The sequence below is a fragment of the Aythya fuligula genome, chromosome 12 (assembly GCF_009819795.1).
Source record: "Aythya fuligula isolate bAytFul2 chromosome 12, bAytFul2.pri, whole genome shotgun sequence".
In the NCBI taxonomy this organism is placed as follows: domain Eukaryota; kingdom Metazoa; phylum Chordata; class Aves; order Anseriformes; family Anatidae; genus Aythya; species Aythya fuligula.
In genome coordinates this window covers 5,648,737-5,663,573 of record NC_045570.1, presented here as the reverse complement: position 1 = coordinate 5,663,573, position 14,837 = coordinate 5,648,737, and the positions used below count along the sequence as shown (strand labels likewise).

The following is a 14,837-nucleotide window of genomic DNA, read 5'->3' as shown; positions in this document are numbered from 1 at the left end:
ATATCCTTAACTTAATCTCCTCCAGTAGAGTATGACTATTGTAAAAGTATTTCAACACTGCATGTAAATCAGGATCTGTTGCAATGATGCTCTTGACTACAAACCCTGGGGCTTTAGAATCATATTGTGTCTATGTCAAAATCAATCAAGCAGTGTTAACCATTCAAAATACCCAGTGATTTACATACATGTATATTTGTTTTAGTTAACACTTCAAGAAATGAAAAATATTTTTATTGCGTTTGTGGTTTGTTTTTAAATAGGCAACTGAAAAAATCCGGATTGAAATTATATCACTTGGTCTTACTGAGTCACGAATTGCAGCAGATGAAACAATACAACAGCTGTTTGTAGAGTGCAGATTATACAACTTAGTTGTAGAGGAGACCCCAGTGTCACTTCCAAAGCCAACAATTGGTCAGAGGGTTCACTATAACTACAGCAACGGTAAGTATAATGTCTTTCTTCTTTCCTCTCTTAAATTTTGTCTTTGGAAAAGCCCGTCGATATCTCCTCTATGTTATAGTTGGATTTGTCTGTGTACTAATTGTATTTGTTTTGTTCCTGGATAGTTTAGGAAACATTACAAGTGTTTTTAGAAATGCTAGGGATGCGATTAGCAAGTATAAAATCAATTGTTGAAGTAGGCTGCTGTATGAAGTGATAACATTACAATATATGTAAACATCCTGTTAGCCTGTAATTTTTTAAGTTAGATTTTAAATTACATTTTTAAGATTTTAAGTTAATTTTTAAAGTTAAAGTTACGTATTCTTTCTCAAAGAACATGAGGAAATGATGTTTCTGTTGGTACGTGATGATACAGCAGAAGAAAGGCATTCCACATAACCATGTACAACAAATACAGTTCAAAAGAGAAAATATGTAATTGGACTAGAACATCACTAAGGAATATTCAGTGTTCCTTTAATAAGAACTTTTTGAAATAGGAATTATTTAGCAATGTCTAATACTACTACGTTTGTTTTTCATAGAATCATAGAACGGCTTGGGTTGGAAGAGACCTAAAAGATCACCTAGTTCCGACTCGCCTTCCATGGGCAGGGATGCCACCCACTAGATCAGGTTGCCCAGCGCCCCATCCAACCTGGCCATGAACACCTCCGGGGATGGGTCACCCACAGCTTCTCTGGGCAGCCTGGGTGTCCTGGTTTCAGTTAGGACAGAGTTAATTTTCTTCCTAGTACCTGGCAGAATGCCAGCTCTGTCCTAACTGAAACCAGGACACCGGGCCAGTGCCTCACCACCCTCTGAGTGAAGAACTTCCTCCTAACAGCTAATCTAAATCTCCCCTCTTTCATTTTAAAACTATTTCCCTTGTCTCTAGTTATCCTGCTTGAGTAAAAAGTTATTCTCCATCTTCCTTATAAGGCTGCAGTGAGGTTTTCCTGGAGCCTTCTCTTCTTCAGGCTCAACACCCCCAGCTCTCTTGGCCTTTCTTCACAGAAGAGGTGTTCCAGCCCTCTGATGCTCTTTGTGGCCCTCCTCTGGACCTGCTCCGTATCTTCCTTGTACTGAAGGCCACAGAAAGTGGGGCCTCACAAGGGCAGAGCAGTGGAGGATAATCATCTCCCTCAACCTGCTGGCCTTGCCTCTGTTGATGGAGCCCAGGATGCAATTGGTCTTCTGGGCTGCAAGTGCACTCTGAGTCACGTCAAGCCACATTTTCTTGACCATAGGGTGACTGCAAATTTGAGAGGAAATATAAAGGCTGGGGCACAATATTTTGTTAAGTTTGGTAACTTTGAAAAAGACAGTCGTATGCCTTTATTTACAAAACACTGCAGACTGAATTTAATTCACTGAGGCCTGCCTGCTTTTAAAAATGTGAGATTTCTGACATCATGTAAGAGACATTAGACATCAAGTAAATAACTTTTTATTTTAACAATGCTCATCTTGCTAGTTGCTGTAAACACTTTTCCAAATGTGCTAGATAGGAAGACATTATTGAAATCAAATTTGTAAAACCTCATTGAAATAACACCTTAAGCCAATAAAAGAAAGCTGTCTAACAATTTCAATTTCTCATCATTCTTGAGTTCTCATTGCTTTGCATATAAGAAGCATTCAGGAGGTACAAAAATAAATTCTTGCACAATCTTTTGATTCCTGTGTATTTTGGGTATGATCTAAGCATAATACTAGATTTTTTTTAAGTACTGACTACACAAAGTAGAACTAGCAAAACATAGCCAATTTAGGGCAGATACATTAAAAGTGGGAAAGTAGAAACAGAGATGAGTACAAGATGAAATTTCAGTCTCTTAAGACAACGATGAAACTTAAATGCATTTCAAGCTGGGATATTGGAAGACACTATTATGCTCTGCAGAGTCTGATGCATAAGGCTAATTCATGAGCCTAATTCATAAGGCTTTCTGAACTGGTAATGCTGTATTATACTATTTCTGCTAGTTAAAACTTGGCTTGATAATTGATCTTTCTGTTTGCTGCTCAAGTGTAGAAATGTTTAAACTTCAAAATTGCCTAACAAACAAATATCAGAATGTGGTTATTAGCAGCTCCAGGCTTGTATTCTGCAGCGTTATACTACCATGATTATTAATTGCAGAGTTGTGCTTAGATAATTGGTTATATAATTTTTACTTAAGGTTAGTTTTGCATATAAGAGAAGAAAAATCCATGTCTGCTGTTTGATAATGTCAGTTGGAAAGCTAGTAAGGTAGTAGTAATGAAATCTGCATGTGTGTTTACTATGGCTTTACTGCATCTCTTATTTCACACAGAATCACAGAATTTATTTGTCTAATATTGTGTTATTATGTCTAGCTAGATTTGAGTATGTTGAATATTTGAGGTTAATTGAATATTTTCTTTAATAAAAATGAGATTTGCATGGGGAGAAAGAAATTTACTTTGAGATTTGAAGGAAACTGATAGTCTTCTAGATTTTGTATAGAAAAAAAACACATGGTAAATCCATAAGTAACCTAAGAAATCATTAATTATATATAAAATATTTTTTATTATTTATTACTTGAGCAGCTTGAGTGTTTTAAACGTGTTTTAGATGATACAGAAGGCTCCATTAGATTCTTTGTATAAAAACCAGATGTATTGTTTCTATACCTTTTGCATATCCTTCACTTTCATTGCTTCATATGTAATATACCAGAAGATTAATGGAATCTTGCTGAAAAACAATAGAGTAGATCTACATTTATCTGGACAGAGAAGACCTTATGAATTTCCCTTTTCACAAGTGGTTAGAGTATGTAATTTGACATTAATTACTTATTTTGACTATGACTTTTTGAGGAGAGGAGGTGTTAAGAGTTATCAGAATACCCAAGAATGCTCCCAAACACCCTAATCCCATGAACTCAGAGAAAAGGGGAACTTCCCAAAATGTGCTTACACCATGATTCTGTCCTGTAATTTATTTTAAAATAAATAAATAAAGATTCACATCTTTGATAGGACTTAATTTGTGTATGATGTTAGGAAGTGTTAGAGATCATTATAAGCAATGTGTTCGTACTTTAATTTTTTAACGTACTTTAAAATTGTGTGCTGGAAAATACTTACAGTCATGTCACAATAGATAACTTTAAATTGAACGTAATAGCAGTTTGCCATCTGAGAAACATTGGGAATCATCAGTTGCTTCAGGAAAACAAAGCTCAGTTACACTCATATAAATGCATCTGTTGATATTGGACTCAATTTCAGTAAAAGGAATACTTTCCTTGTAAAAGCCACAATTACGTTAATTAACAAGGTAAGGACAGTTCATAAATGTTAAGAAAAAGCTTTCATGTTGTATTAAATATGAAGATTTAACTACAAAAATGCTGAGATGGCAGGAAAGCTACTAGAAGGTAACAGAAGATGCAAGATGTGCCATTTTTACTGTATGCAATGATTCTAGAGAACAGACAGCAGCAGAAGAAAATTTTCTGAAATCTTCCAAAGATTTTGAGTTCCTTAATCAGACAACTTTCTCAGTGAACAGGTGGTTACTTGGACAGCCCAAAGTACAATTTCACCAAAGGGAGTAGGGAAGGTGGGGAGGAAGATGATGGGTTTTATTTTCATTGAAAATAAATTTCTGAAGTTCCATACCCTTAAAAAATGGCTGGTTTCTTCAGAATAATTCAAATGAAAGGCCTGGTATCAGAAACATAGTCATACTTCTTGGTGTTTATTCTTGTTCTCCATTAAGGCTCAACACAGTATGAGACATTGTTTTTCCATCATTGTAATGAACCTCTGCTTCAAAACAGACTCATTTAGTTCTGTTAGAAAGTGAATTATGAAAAAAGTATGTTGTAACACAGCCAGCTATGTTAATGTTTAGAATTGCAGTGGCTTTTAACAAGGTTCAGGGGCATTCTAATCTTTCAGGTTTTAATGCTTCTTCAGGACAAATTTAAAAATTATAATTTTAGATGCAAACTGTCACAAGTTAATTTTGGATGATTTTTGCAATTAATTGGATAGAAATATGAGATGTTCCACGCCTTGGAGCAGTGTTATTATTCAGTGTTATAAGCAGTAGTTAGGGGTGATATGAAAGTATGTTATTCATCGTTATCTAAAAATGTAAGTTTCTTTTCACTGCAGTTAATCATTTTTCCTGATTTGAATGGAGTTCTTGTGCTGAATGTTTTACTTGCTAGTATGAATTTTTCCACTGACTGAAGTGAATTCAAATTCTTTAGGTTTGTAAATAGACTTCCATGTAAAATTGTTTTAGATACACAATTAGTAAACTTAGGAAGTTCCAGTTGGAATGCTTATGGGGAAGGGAAGAGTCTGTGGATGTGACAGCTCCTTTGAAGTTCTCTGGCTGTCCATCTGTCTCCCTGCTGCCTCCCCATCACTTCCTGTGGTGGCCCCAGGAGGACTTGGCCATGAGAGGAGCACATGTGGAAAGTCATCCACATACCCAAAAGAAAAGCAGATGGCAGTAATAGCTTTTTTTTAACCTGTCCAAGAAAGTAACAGTGTTGTGGGTGGAAATTAAGGATCCCAAGATGGAACACCAGTGCTTTGCTTTCTACTAGTAGGGAAAAAGGTGTTAGAAAAAAAGGTTCCTTCCATTGAGTGATTCAGATCCTGGCTGTTGTCTGAAAGTGCTGATTTCTAGTAGCGGTTCTGCTGGCCAGGCAAGAGTTGAGGAGCTTTAGGCAAATGGGAAGAACAGTGGCTCTGCATGATGTGCTTCCTAGAAGGACTTTGATAGGGATATGACCACCAATAAATCCCTTTGCAAGGAGTTAATTTGAGCCTTCTTATCTCTATATTGTATGCCTATATTCCGATACTCCCTGATCCTTGCTGGTAATAACTTCTGTTTATACGGATAAGTTTACTTTGGATAGTAGAGGAGGGTATGAAATTCATAACAGATTCTGTCAGCACAAAGGAAAAGAACCCTTAACATGATGTGCAGAGTGAAGGAAAAGTGGAGATTGTCATATTTTTTTTCCTGCAGTGACAGAGTGAGCCATGGTAGGAATAAAGATGCTGGAATTTAAAGAGAGCCGAATTTCTAGCTGCTACTCCTGTTCTCTAAAATAAATGCAAAATGTTCCTAGGAGCTATGCTTATTTCCCAGAAAGTTATATTTCTGTCCTAGTATTATTTTTTTTTTCAGCTATGTTTCTAACTTCTTTTTAAAAAACAAAAATGTGTAATTCCTTTAACGTTGTTGTTCACATCCAGAATTTTTTTATAGTCCTTCACAGTAGTTTAAGTTCTTCTAATACTTGTAGGCTGATACCATGTGTGAAAAGAAGTGACTTTCTTAATACAAGATTCCCAAAAAAACGTTGTAACAAATTTCCTAAAACCCTGTTTCGTATTATTTTATTGTTTGTCCAAATCTAGACTATTTTTCACTCTAGGTTATATTAATGGTACAAAAATTAAACTCTGGGTCTCTTGTTTTTATTTTAAATTAAAACAATAAGAGGCTTTTAGAGCATTTGCACACACTCCCCGGTCTGTGGATTTTCTTCCGTCCATTGGTCTAGTTGTTTCTCTTATTGAAATATTGTGGCAGGAAAGGAGGATTAAATTACTGAGGCTGTCAAAAAGGACAAGCATTCTGCCATACATTATCATTATCACTAGCTTCCTCAGTGGAAGAAAATGCGCTAAATCCCTTCAAATACAAAGCAGTAAAGACCACTGGCTTTTAAAATCATGACTGCTATTGCCATTAACAGAAAATGACAGCTATGTGGCATGCTTAGATGCTGCTTGTATCTTTTCTGACAGCGTGCACATAGAACCGCCGGTGACATGCCATTAGATCACATGACCTTTCAAATTTGATTCTAGCGTTGTTGCTTTTCCTTAGGAAAGACAAGGGAATGAAATGTTTATTTTTCTTTGTTCTTTTCTTCACGCTTTTTCTCCTGGAAGATGAAAAACAGGCGGTAACTAATTATATTAATTCCAATTTGCTTTGCAGTGATACATGTGGATAAGGCAAACAATCGTGCAAGAAGAGAGTATCTCAAGTCTATACTTCAAAAACCAGATCTAAACGCTGACAGGTACATATTAGTGCTGAAAAACTCCATAAAAGGTCTTTGTAAAGAATGCTTTACGTTTTGCCATTTGGCTTGCCTTGTTCTTTGACTGTATTGAGGAAATACCCAAGAGAAGTTAATACGTAACTAACGAACAAGAGAGAATTTTGTTTCAGCTGGGAATTATACCTATGTTCTGATGTGGTGATTGATAATCGTTTCTTCCCTGAATAGGTTTGTGTGACGTGGAACGTTGCTATCTCTCTTAATGTTGTTTTAGTGCTGTGTTTTGTTTTTTGTTAAGTCATGTTTCACAAAAGAGAGATTCTGTCTTCAGCATTCTATCAATGATGAACTTTTAAAGCACATCTATCACAGTAATACGTCTTTTGCTTTCTGAATTCGAAGAACTAAAAGTATAAAAGCTTCAGAAAGTATTCCTTAGCTCTGGAATTTCCAGAAGCCTTGTATATAAATTGAACCTATATAAAAATTGATTTAGTAGTCAGCTATTGTATTTATACTTATGAGAAGGAGTATGGATTGGTCTAGTCTGAGCTCGTAATAATAAGCTTGTTTATTCAGATGTTTTGATTGAGATAGGATGCACATTCCTTTGAACACATGAATAACAAATGCTGATTCTGTTTACTCTTGAAGGTCAATCTTAATAAAAATGGGACTATTATTAATTTAAAGGTTGATTTTATTTGCAGAAGAGGAGAATACATTCTGACTGTGCTTGAAGTATAGGTGTTACTTGTTTTTGTTTTAAAATACTTGTTTATTCACCAGACACAGATTCACTCTGCAGTAGGACAGACTGGTCCATCTTCATTCTATTTCCCTTCTAAAGTTGAGTTCTGTTCCTTGGCCTGTTAACAGATTTTACCAAGATGTAGCAGGGAAAACTGTGAAATGAGCTTTGTGGGAATAGGAAATATCGCACCAAAGCATTCTGAGGTTGAGATAAATATTAAAAAAAAGTCTTCATTCTTTAAAAAAAGCAAAATATTTTGGTGAAGCAAAATATTTGCTTTACCATACAGAATGGGAAAATGCTATATTAAGAATTTAATGATACTGAAGATAAAATACTCTTTTTTTTCTCTTTTTTTTTTTTCTTCCCCTTGGGGATAATTTAGTGAAGGAAACTAGCTAGTCTGTAGGTTGCAATTTCACCAATAAATACTTAGGTATCTATACTAAATATTCACCAGATCTAATGTAGATATGTTCTATTGAAAAGTTAATTTTTAGTATGAAATAAGTAACAGCAGCAAGCTTTTTCTCCAGAGCAGAAGCATTCATCTTTTATTTTCACCATCATATAATGTTGTTACAAGGTAGGTTGTTTTCTTTGTTGTCACGTGGAACAAACTGTTCTGTGGTGAAGTTTCGATTTGGTGTCGACTGAACAGCGAGGCAGGAGGTTCATCAGTAGTCCAGTTCCCTGCCTTAGCCTAGCACGAGGACCACCAAGAAACAAACTTATGGAAAGATTCTTTTACACCAAACGTTTTCAGCTCTGCGCGTTTTTAAACCTGGCCTAGTTCTATCTTCAGCACATGTTTTCTATCACAGGCCTTACAAACTAGTATCAGAGCTTTTTCAGCTGAAACAGGAACTGAACTAAACTAATGCTTTAAAGATCAGGAGACCAAATTATCAAGGATATAAATATCATTGAAAATTGTCTGCACATGGGTTAGCCTGACACTCTGTTGGTGTTTGTACAGTGCCAGATTATAGGAGCAAAGTCAGTGTATTATGTGTTTAAGTTTTCAGGTGAACTTTTTTTTTTTTTTTTTTTTTTTTGTCACAAATGTTGTTAGAAATGATACTCATAAAGATTAATTCCATATTGGAACAAACACAGGTACCTTGTTTGCTATGTTTTTTATTCCAAAAGCAGAGTCATGTTGAAGGATATCCTTTGAAACAAATGAATATTCTCAAGTGTTAAAAGAAAAATTTGAATAGAATAAATAAAATTACTGCTAAGCCAGAACTCCAGGTGATAGTCCTATAATTGAATTGGGGACCAGTTAGACCATGAGAATAATGAATTTCACAGCTTTATATTCTTTAACTTTATACTTACAAACAAATAAATGTATATTGATGTGGCATTTATATGGGAAAGTATGTTTATTTATTGGGAGTGTGGTTTACTGTAAATTAAAAGATAAATTTTCTTAAAAAGAAGTTGCTTTTTTTTTTTCAATTGTATATCGTGTGGAATAATCATGATTTTTGTTGTTGTTGTTTTTTAATGTTGATTTTAGTTCCATATTGGAATAAATGGCTTTATTGGCAGGAAATGCAAGAATATTCAGTATTTAACACTTTGTATTTTCAGCAGTATAAATAATCAAGAAAATACAGTGCTAAATAGAATGATATAAAGTCTAAAATACATGAGCATGAGATGGTAGGAGACATGGAGGACTCTTGAAATCCTTTTTAGGTTGGTAATTGTTGCATAGCACAAAGATGCCTCTTCTTTTTTGACAAGCGTCTTTGTTTTTATCTACATTTTCAGACAGGCGATGTCTTTATCATTACTATGGAAATTTTGTCAGAACACTTGCTTTTTCTTATAGCTCTGCTGTGTGACAAGGGTAGCCTTTATGTTTTGTTTCTGCTGTTGTATTATAGAGATTCAGTTTATATTCCTTTTTTATGTTAGAAAGCTATACTTAATAGTACTTGTAAAACCTTGTGAAAATGAATGGGATGGTACAAAATTAGTAGTTTTTTGTTGTTCTTTTATCATCTTAGCCTAATGTACTTCCATGTTAAAGTCTTTAAATCAGGTAGTAAAAGGAGGCATTTGAGCCAGTCCATTTAAGATAACTGGAACTCAATTGCATTTATGGTTTGCCCAGTTTGTGTTCATCTGTTACCTTTCAGCATTTTAAGAGTGTGGAAATTTGGGTCATACAGAGAAACGTACCTGATTCCTCATGCCAGATGATACTTGCAGTACTTGCAGACCTGGTGATATAGTACATACTCATCTGACAAGTGTCAAAAGAGACGTGTGTGAAGAATGGAAGAATCCATTCTTATAACAGTCACCCTGCTGTGATAACAAGAGTGAACAGGTTTGTGCGAGAGGTTTCCAGGCTGAGCCTGACAGGTGTATTGTTTCTTGGTAGGAAATGATTTCTGCACCAAGAAACTGACTGTATGAAGTCATTGTTCACCAAAGAAGTTAAAGCTACACATCCATATCATAAGAGTATAGAACACACATACAGTGTTAGCTTCACATTAATATATTATATGCAAGGATTTCTCCTTGCTGCTTAAAAATGGCTGATCTGAGTAAAGAATTGGAACCAAAATCTGCCAACATCACATCTTCTCCCAGGCATTCAAAATTACCTGCTGGTGATAACACCTTTAAGTGCTATCATAACAATGTTTGTTTCAGGTTTTTCTGCTGCATTGTAAAACGTATTTTTAAGGTTGAAGCAATTATTATTTTTCATTTGGTACACTTAAAAGATGAAAATTAATCCAGCACTATTTCCCCTATTTATCATTGCCTAGCTGTTTTCTCCCATTAATTTGATACAACATTGACACTGAATTAGAACAGAATAGATCCGTTCCCAGATCCCAACAGTTTTATCAGGCTTTGTTACAATTTTAACTTGTTTTTATTTCATTTAATAGTTATCTTGAACACTTCATTAATTCTTCCATTTTGATTGAGTTCTGGCACTTATGCTCATCCTTAGCTCTGTGCCAAAAATCTTAAGTTAGATCCATTATACTCCGTCAAGCCACCTGCTGTTGGAAATAGCTGTGATATTTTTCTTTTTTTTCTTTTGTTTCTAGAACCTTTTTTTAAAACAACATTTACTTTCAACAGATGTCAGCTTTTAGCCATAAACAAGTATTTAATAATCAAAATAATAAATATTTTTAGTAAAAGCCAGAACAAAACCAAAATGCTATAAAAGCAGATTGCAGTCATTGTTACTATACTTAAAGGCTTTTAGGAGGATTTGATTATAATTTGTCTGAGATAGTCTTTCCCATAGGCTTGGATTTTGTGCAGTTTGATTGTTACTCCTTTGGAATTGTGCTTATTGGAACATTTTTAGGTTGTAAATCTCACAGGCATTCACTGTTTTAGTAATATTGCCAAGACATACCAAAAAAGTAGTTAAATCAGAATTCCTGTCATTTTGTCAGTCTCAGTGCTTTTGGCCCCAGCACAAGCCACTAACTCAAGTCAGCTCCAGCACAATACTGTAATTATATGTTTAACAGTAAAACTATACTTGAGTACAATGAGTGTAATTTAAGTTCGCAGAAGAAATGCAAATATTTTATATAGTTGTTGGGATCAACTTAGATGTTTGGGATCAACAAACAGGCTTGCATTTAAACAGGATGATAAATAGACGACGGCTTTTGTGTCCAGGCTGTACTCGTGGCTAGTTTTGTTTGATTGTTGTCTAAAGTGTAAAACAATAATGGAACAATTAAGGTAAAATAGGAGGTGTATTGGTCGGAGAGAATGACTACAGGACAAATGGCAGTGTAAGGTACAACTTGAAACAGGGAATGCATGATACAGTATTAGAAAGGTACTATTTTGAGAGAACTGCCTTTAGGTTCCTGTTCGGTTTTGTAGAATGTGTTCTGGACTTGAACAGTGTTCTTGACAAGTGTCTTAATGATGTGTGAAAACTCGCAGTGACTTTCAGCTAAATACTTTGCACATGGTGTTATGGTGTTTGGAAATACTTCATTAAATATGGTTAGTATTTCTGATAGCAGGGAAATGTTAGATATGGTTTGTCTTAAATACTTATGTCTCTCACACCACTCATTATGAAGACAAGAAAATGCATGGCTTAGGATTTACTGGGTCTGCATAATCAAGTAGTGTGGACCAGTGGGAGACAGAGAATCTCTAGAGCAAAGCAGTTGTTGCTAATGGTCTGATATTCAAAGTACATAGTTCTTAGGATGATTTTCAGAATTCAGAATACTCCAAATTGATCCCATTGACTGAGTGTCTATTTTCAGTGCAGCGCATTAGGGGTACTCCTGGAGCACATCTTCAGTCTAGTTTAGTCCAGTCCAAAAATAATCCAACGTGTTCCAAGCTTGCTTTGCAAACAGAAGTACCCTAACTGGGGACAAATGAAAAGTTTTACTTCATAAGTATGTTCTGTATCCAAGCCCAAACAATCATACAGGTCCATTTTATGACTAAATGAAAGTAATTGAACTTTTCTTACAAGTTTTGCTGTCAAAGGTTTTAACCAACAAAACGTAATGTTTAATCTAAAATGAATATTTTTGCCATTTAATTGTTCACATCTAATGCATGGCAAGGTCAACAATCTAAAAACAAACAAACAAAAAACACAGAAAAGCTACTTTAAAATGATTATAAATGAATTTTCCTAAAAGCACATAGGTACAATCTTGATTTAATGAACAGAGGAAGATGTAAAGAAATTAAGTGACTTGAACATTTTATTCAATAGCTGAGCTAGGAGTTTGAAATGTGAAAAAAATCTTTCATCCTTAGACTATTCTCTGTCCTTCTATCTGTTCTTCTAGTATTGATAAATAATGCTAAAGAAGGAGGGAAGATTTTGAAAAAAAAAGGTTCCCAAACTATTGTTTTCTTGGAAAATGTTGCACATCAGTAATAGAGATCTGGTTTATGCTTATCTGGTAAAAATAGTTCATTTTTTTGTTTGTTTGTTTGTTTTTTGCCTTTCTAATGTGTTTTTGTGATACTTTTCAACTCTTTCTGAATGTAAATATATCTTTTCTTATGTTTAGTCTACTGTTTACAGTGGTTACCGATCCCCCAGAAGATGAACAGGATCTTGAATGTGAAGATATTGGGTTTGCTTATGTCAGTTTGAGAGAGATATTCCAGAAGGAAAGGGACGTCATTGAGCAAGATATTGATGGTAAGTTTTAGAGGCTAATTTGTTGTAACCTTCCATAACCACCAATTATTTGTTCAATTTCTGCTTGTCTCTGCAAGCTTTGCTGTGTAAGTAGTTGTTTGACTTTGAACAAGAATTTCTTTAATGGCCTCCATGGCCTCTAATGGCCTCCACATTTGTCTGAAGAAGTCTTCAAAAACTGTGTAATTTTGTTATTCCTTAAAAAGTGCTTTGAAGAAAAAACAGCATTCCCAGCTCATAATAATCAGTTCATAAAACCTAAGAACTTTTAGGACATGTCTACTTGTTATGATTCTCTGTTTTGTACATCATATTTACCCAATAAGACTGTGAATAGGTATTATTTTGTTATTAAAACTTCTGTCAATAATTCTGTATTGCTAATGTCTTTATCTTGTTGAAAGTAATTTTATGATCCCCAGAGTACCTCAAGATTGCATCTTCCATATCAAACATATTTGAGGCAAAATGAAATACCGGTGACTTTTGTTAGGTCTGTCAGTTTAGTAAGCATTATTCTGTAACAAACCATGACTGAACTTTCACTGTGATTTATTAAAGCATGTTGAGGCGAGTAGGAGGTGTTGAATCTTCCATTTCCTCTGTTTTGTGATAACGTCTTTATAAAGCAGATAAGAAGACTAGAGAAGGTTATTTGGTCCTTTAATAGACAGCTAGCAAAACTATCCTCCTGGCTTAGCCTTTCCTCACCCCCAACGTAGCAGGGACAGGGTTATCAAGTATGCATTTTCATCCTTACCTGTTCCGCTCCATCCTCCTTCCCCACTGTGGTAAAGCTAAGTAAAGAATAAGCTGAGAGTATATTTGTTTAAAAAAAAAAAAAAAAAAGCAACAGGTTACTCTCCTATAAAGGTGAGCCAACATGATTCCTAGAGGCAGTGTGCCCATGTTTGCAAGGTATTCTTTGTGACAGCAGGAATTATAGGTTAGCCCCAGTCAAATACCACACTAATGTGGCCTTGCTACTCCTACTGTTGTGCCTAATTACCATACCTTGAGTGATGGGGAGCTGAATGGTGAGGGAAAGAAATAGGCTTTCTTATCCGTTCCTGTTATCCTGCATGATTTACATCCTTGCTGTAGCTAAATTACCGAAAGTACGCATTGAAATTCCGGGAACATGATAAAGAAAATTCTAAGAATCAAATTTCTGTACCCTGGAAAAATAATAGACAGATTTGATGCAGTTCTTACTGTGGCTGAACCACTTCATCTTTTCTCCACCAATAATTTTTCTCCAAGTAGATATTCAAAAGCACATCTCTTCCAAAAAGGTATTTCACAGCTATGGAAAATTGTTTGTGTTCTGGATTTTATGGCCTGTTTGTCATAATTCGCATTTGATAAGATTGATTAGTGATGTAAATTAATTTTGTACCCTTGAAAGTCACCTTTCACGCAACTCTTAGAACTCCTAATTGTCATCTGAGATGATTATGAACACAGAAGATACAGTTGTTTAGTATTAGTTGTTCTAGGTAATCATTATTATGTAACGCCAGCTGCTTTGGGATAGTGAGGATCATTTCTTCCCCTAATCAGAAGATATTCAAACTTGTTTTTTCCTTATGTATGTTGTACCTATGAAAGTGATAACAGTAGCAGATAGAAATACATTTACTCTTATTCCTACCCACACTTCTTCCCATCACTGCAAATGCTAGATTTGTTTCTCAGTAAGAATCTACTAAAGCTTACAAATTATATAGAGGATTTTTTTTTAAAAAGGGAAAACAAAAAAGGCAAACAAAAACTGTTGGCTTCTTTTTCACTACACTAGAAATCCCCTGTCTGGAATAAACCAAACTTTATGTTGTCTGTTAATTGAAGAGCAGACACTCATGCTTGACAGTTACTATCAATAATAAATGGTAGGTTAGGATATTCTGCTTCCCAAAATCCATATGAGAAAGATAATGTATAACGTTGCCAAAGAGGTACTAAACACAAAGGATAATTGGCAGGTGATTTGTATATATTGGTATTTGTTTTTCACTGTGCAGTTTAGATTTTTTTTTTTGCATCCATAAGCATATTTTCTTATAGTTAGAGCATTCAGAGAATTAAAATGAATTTTACATAACAATATATCACATAATGGCAAAAGTAGACTATATCGATCCATTTACTTGAATGAAATCATTGTAAAAAGACCTGTTCTTAAGATCTGGATGCTTTTATACCCAGATTTCAATTCTGTGTAGTGGCACAATAAATGGCATTCTTAAATAATACTATACACATTTTCAGAAGTGGATATTGCTTTGAGGGCAAAAGAATATACCTAGATGGAGGAGACTTAGTCTGCTGACATTCCAATCATTCT

The 14,837-nt window shown here is 34.8% G+C and overlaps 1 protein-coding gene across 8 annotated transcripts in view; it reads left to right on the top strand.

Annotated features, from left to right (window-relative positions):
* The window catches only part of RPGRIP1L (RPGRIP1 like), a 72,658-nt gene that overhangs the window by 56,025 nt on the left and 1,796 nt on the right, over positions 1-14,837 (top strand). For all 8 annotated transcript variants that reach the window (XM_032195589.1, XM_032195587.1, XM_032195593.1 and 5 more), the window contains 3 exons: positions 264-447; positions 6,470-6,554; positions 12,357-12,490. In XM_032195589.1, the coding sequence (XP_032051480.1) occupies positions 264-447; positions 6,470-6,554; positions 12,357-12,490 (403 nt within the window). The remainder of the gene's footprint in view (positions 1-263; positions 448-6,469; positions 6,555-12,356; positions 12,491-14,837) is intronic.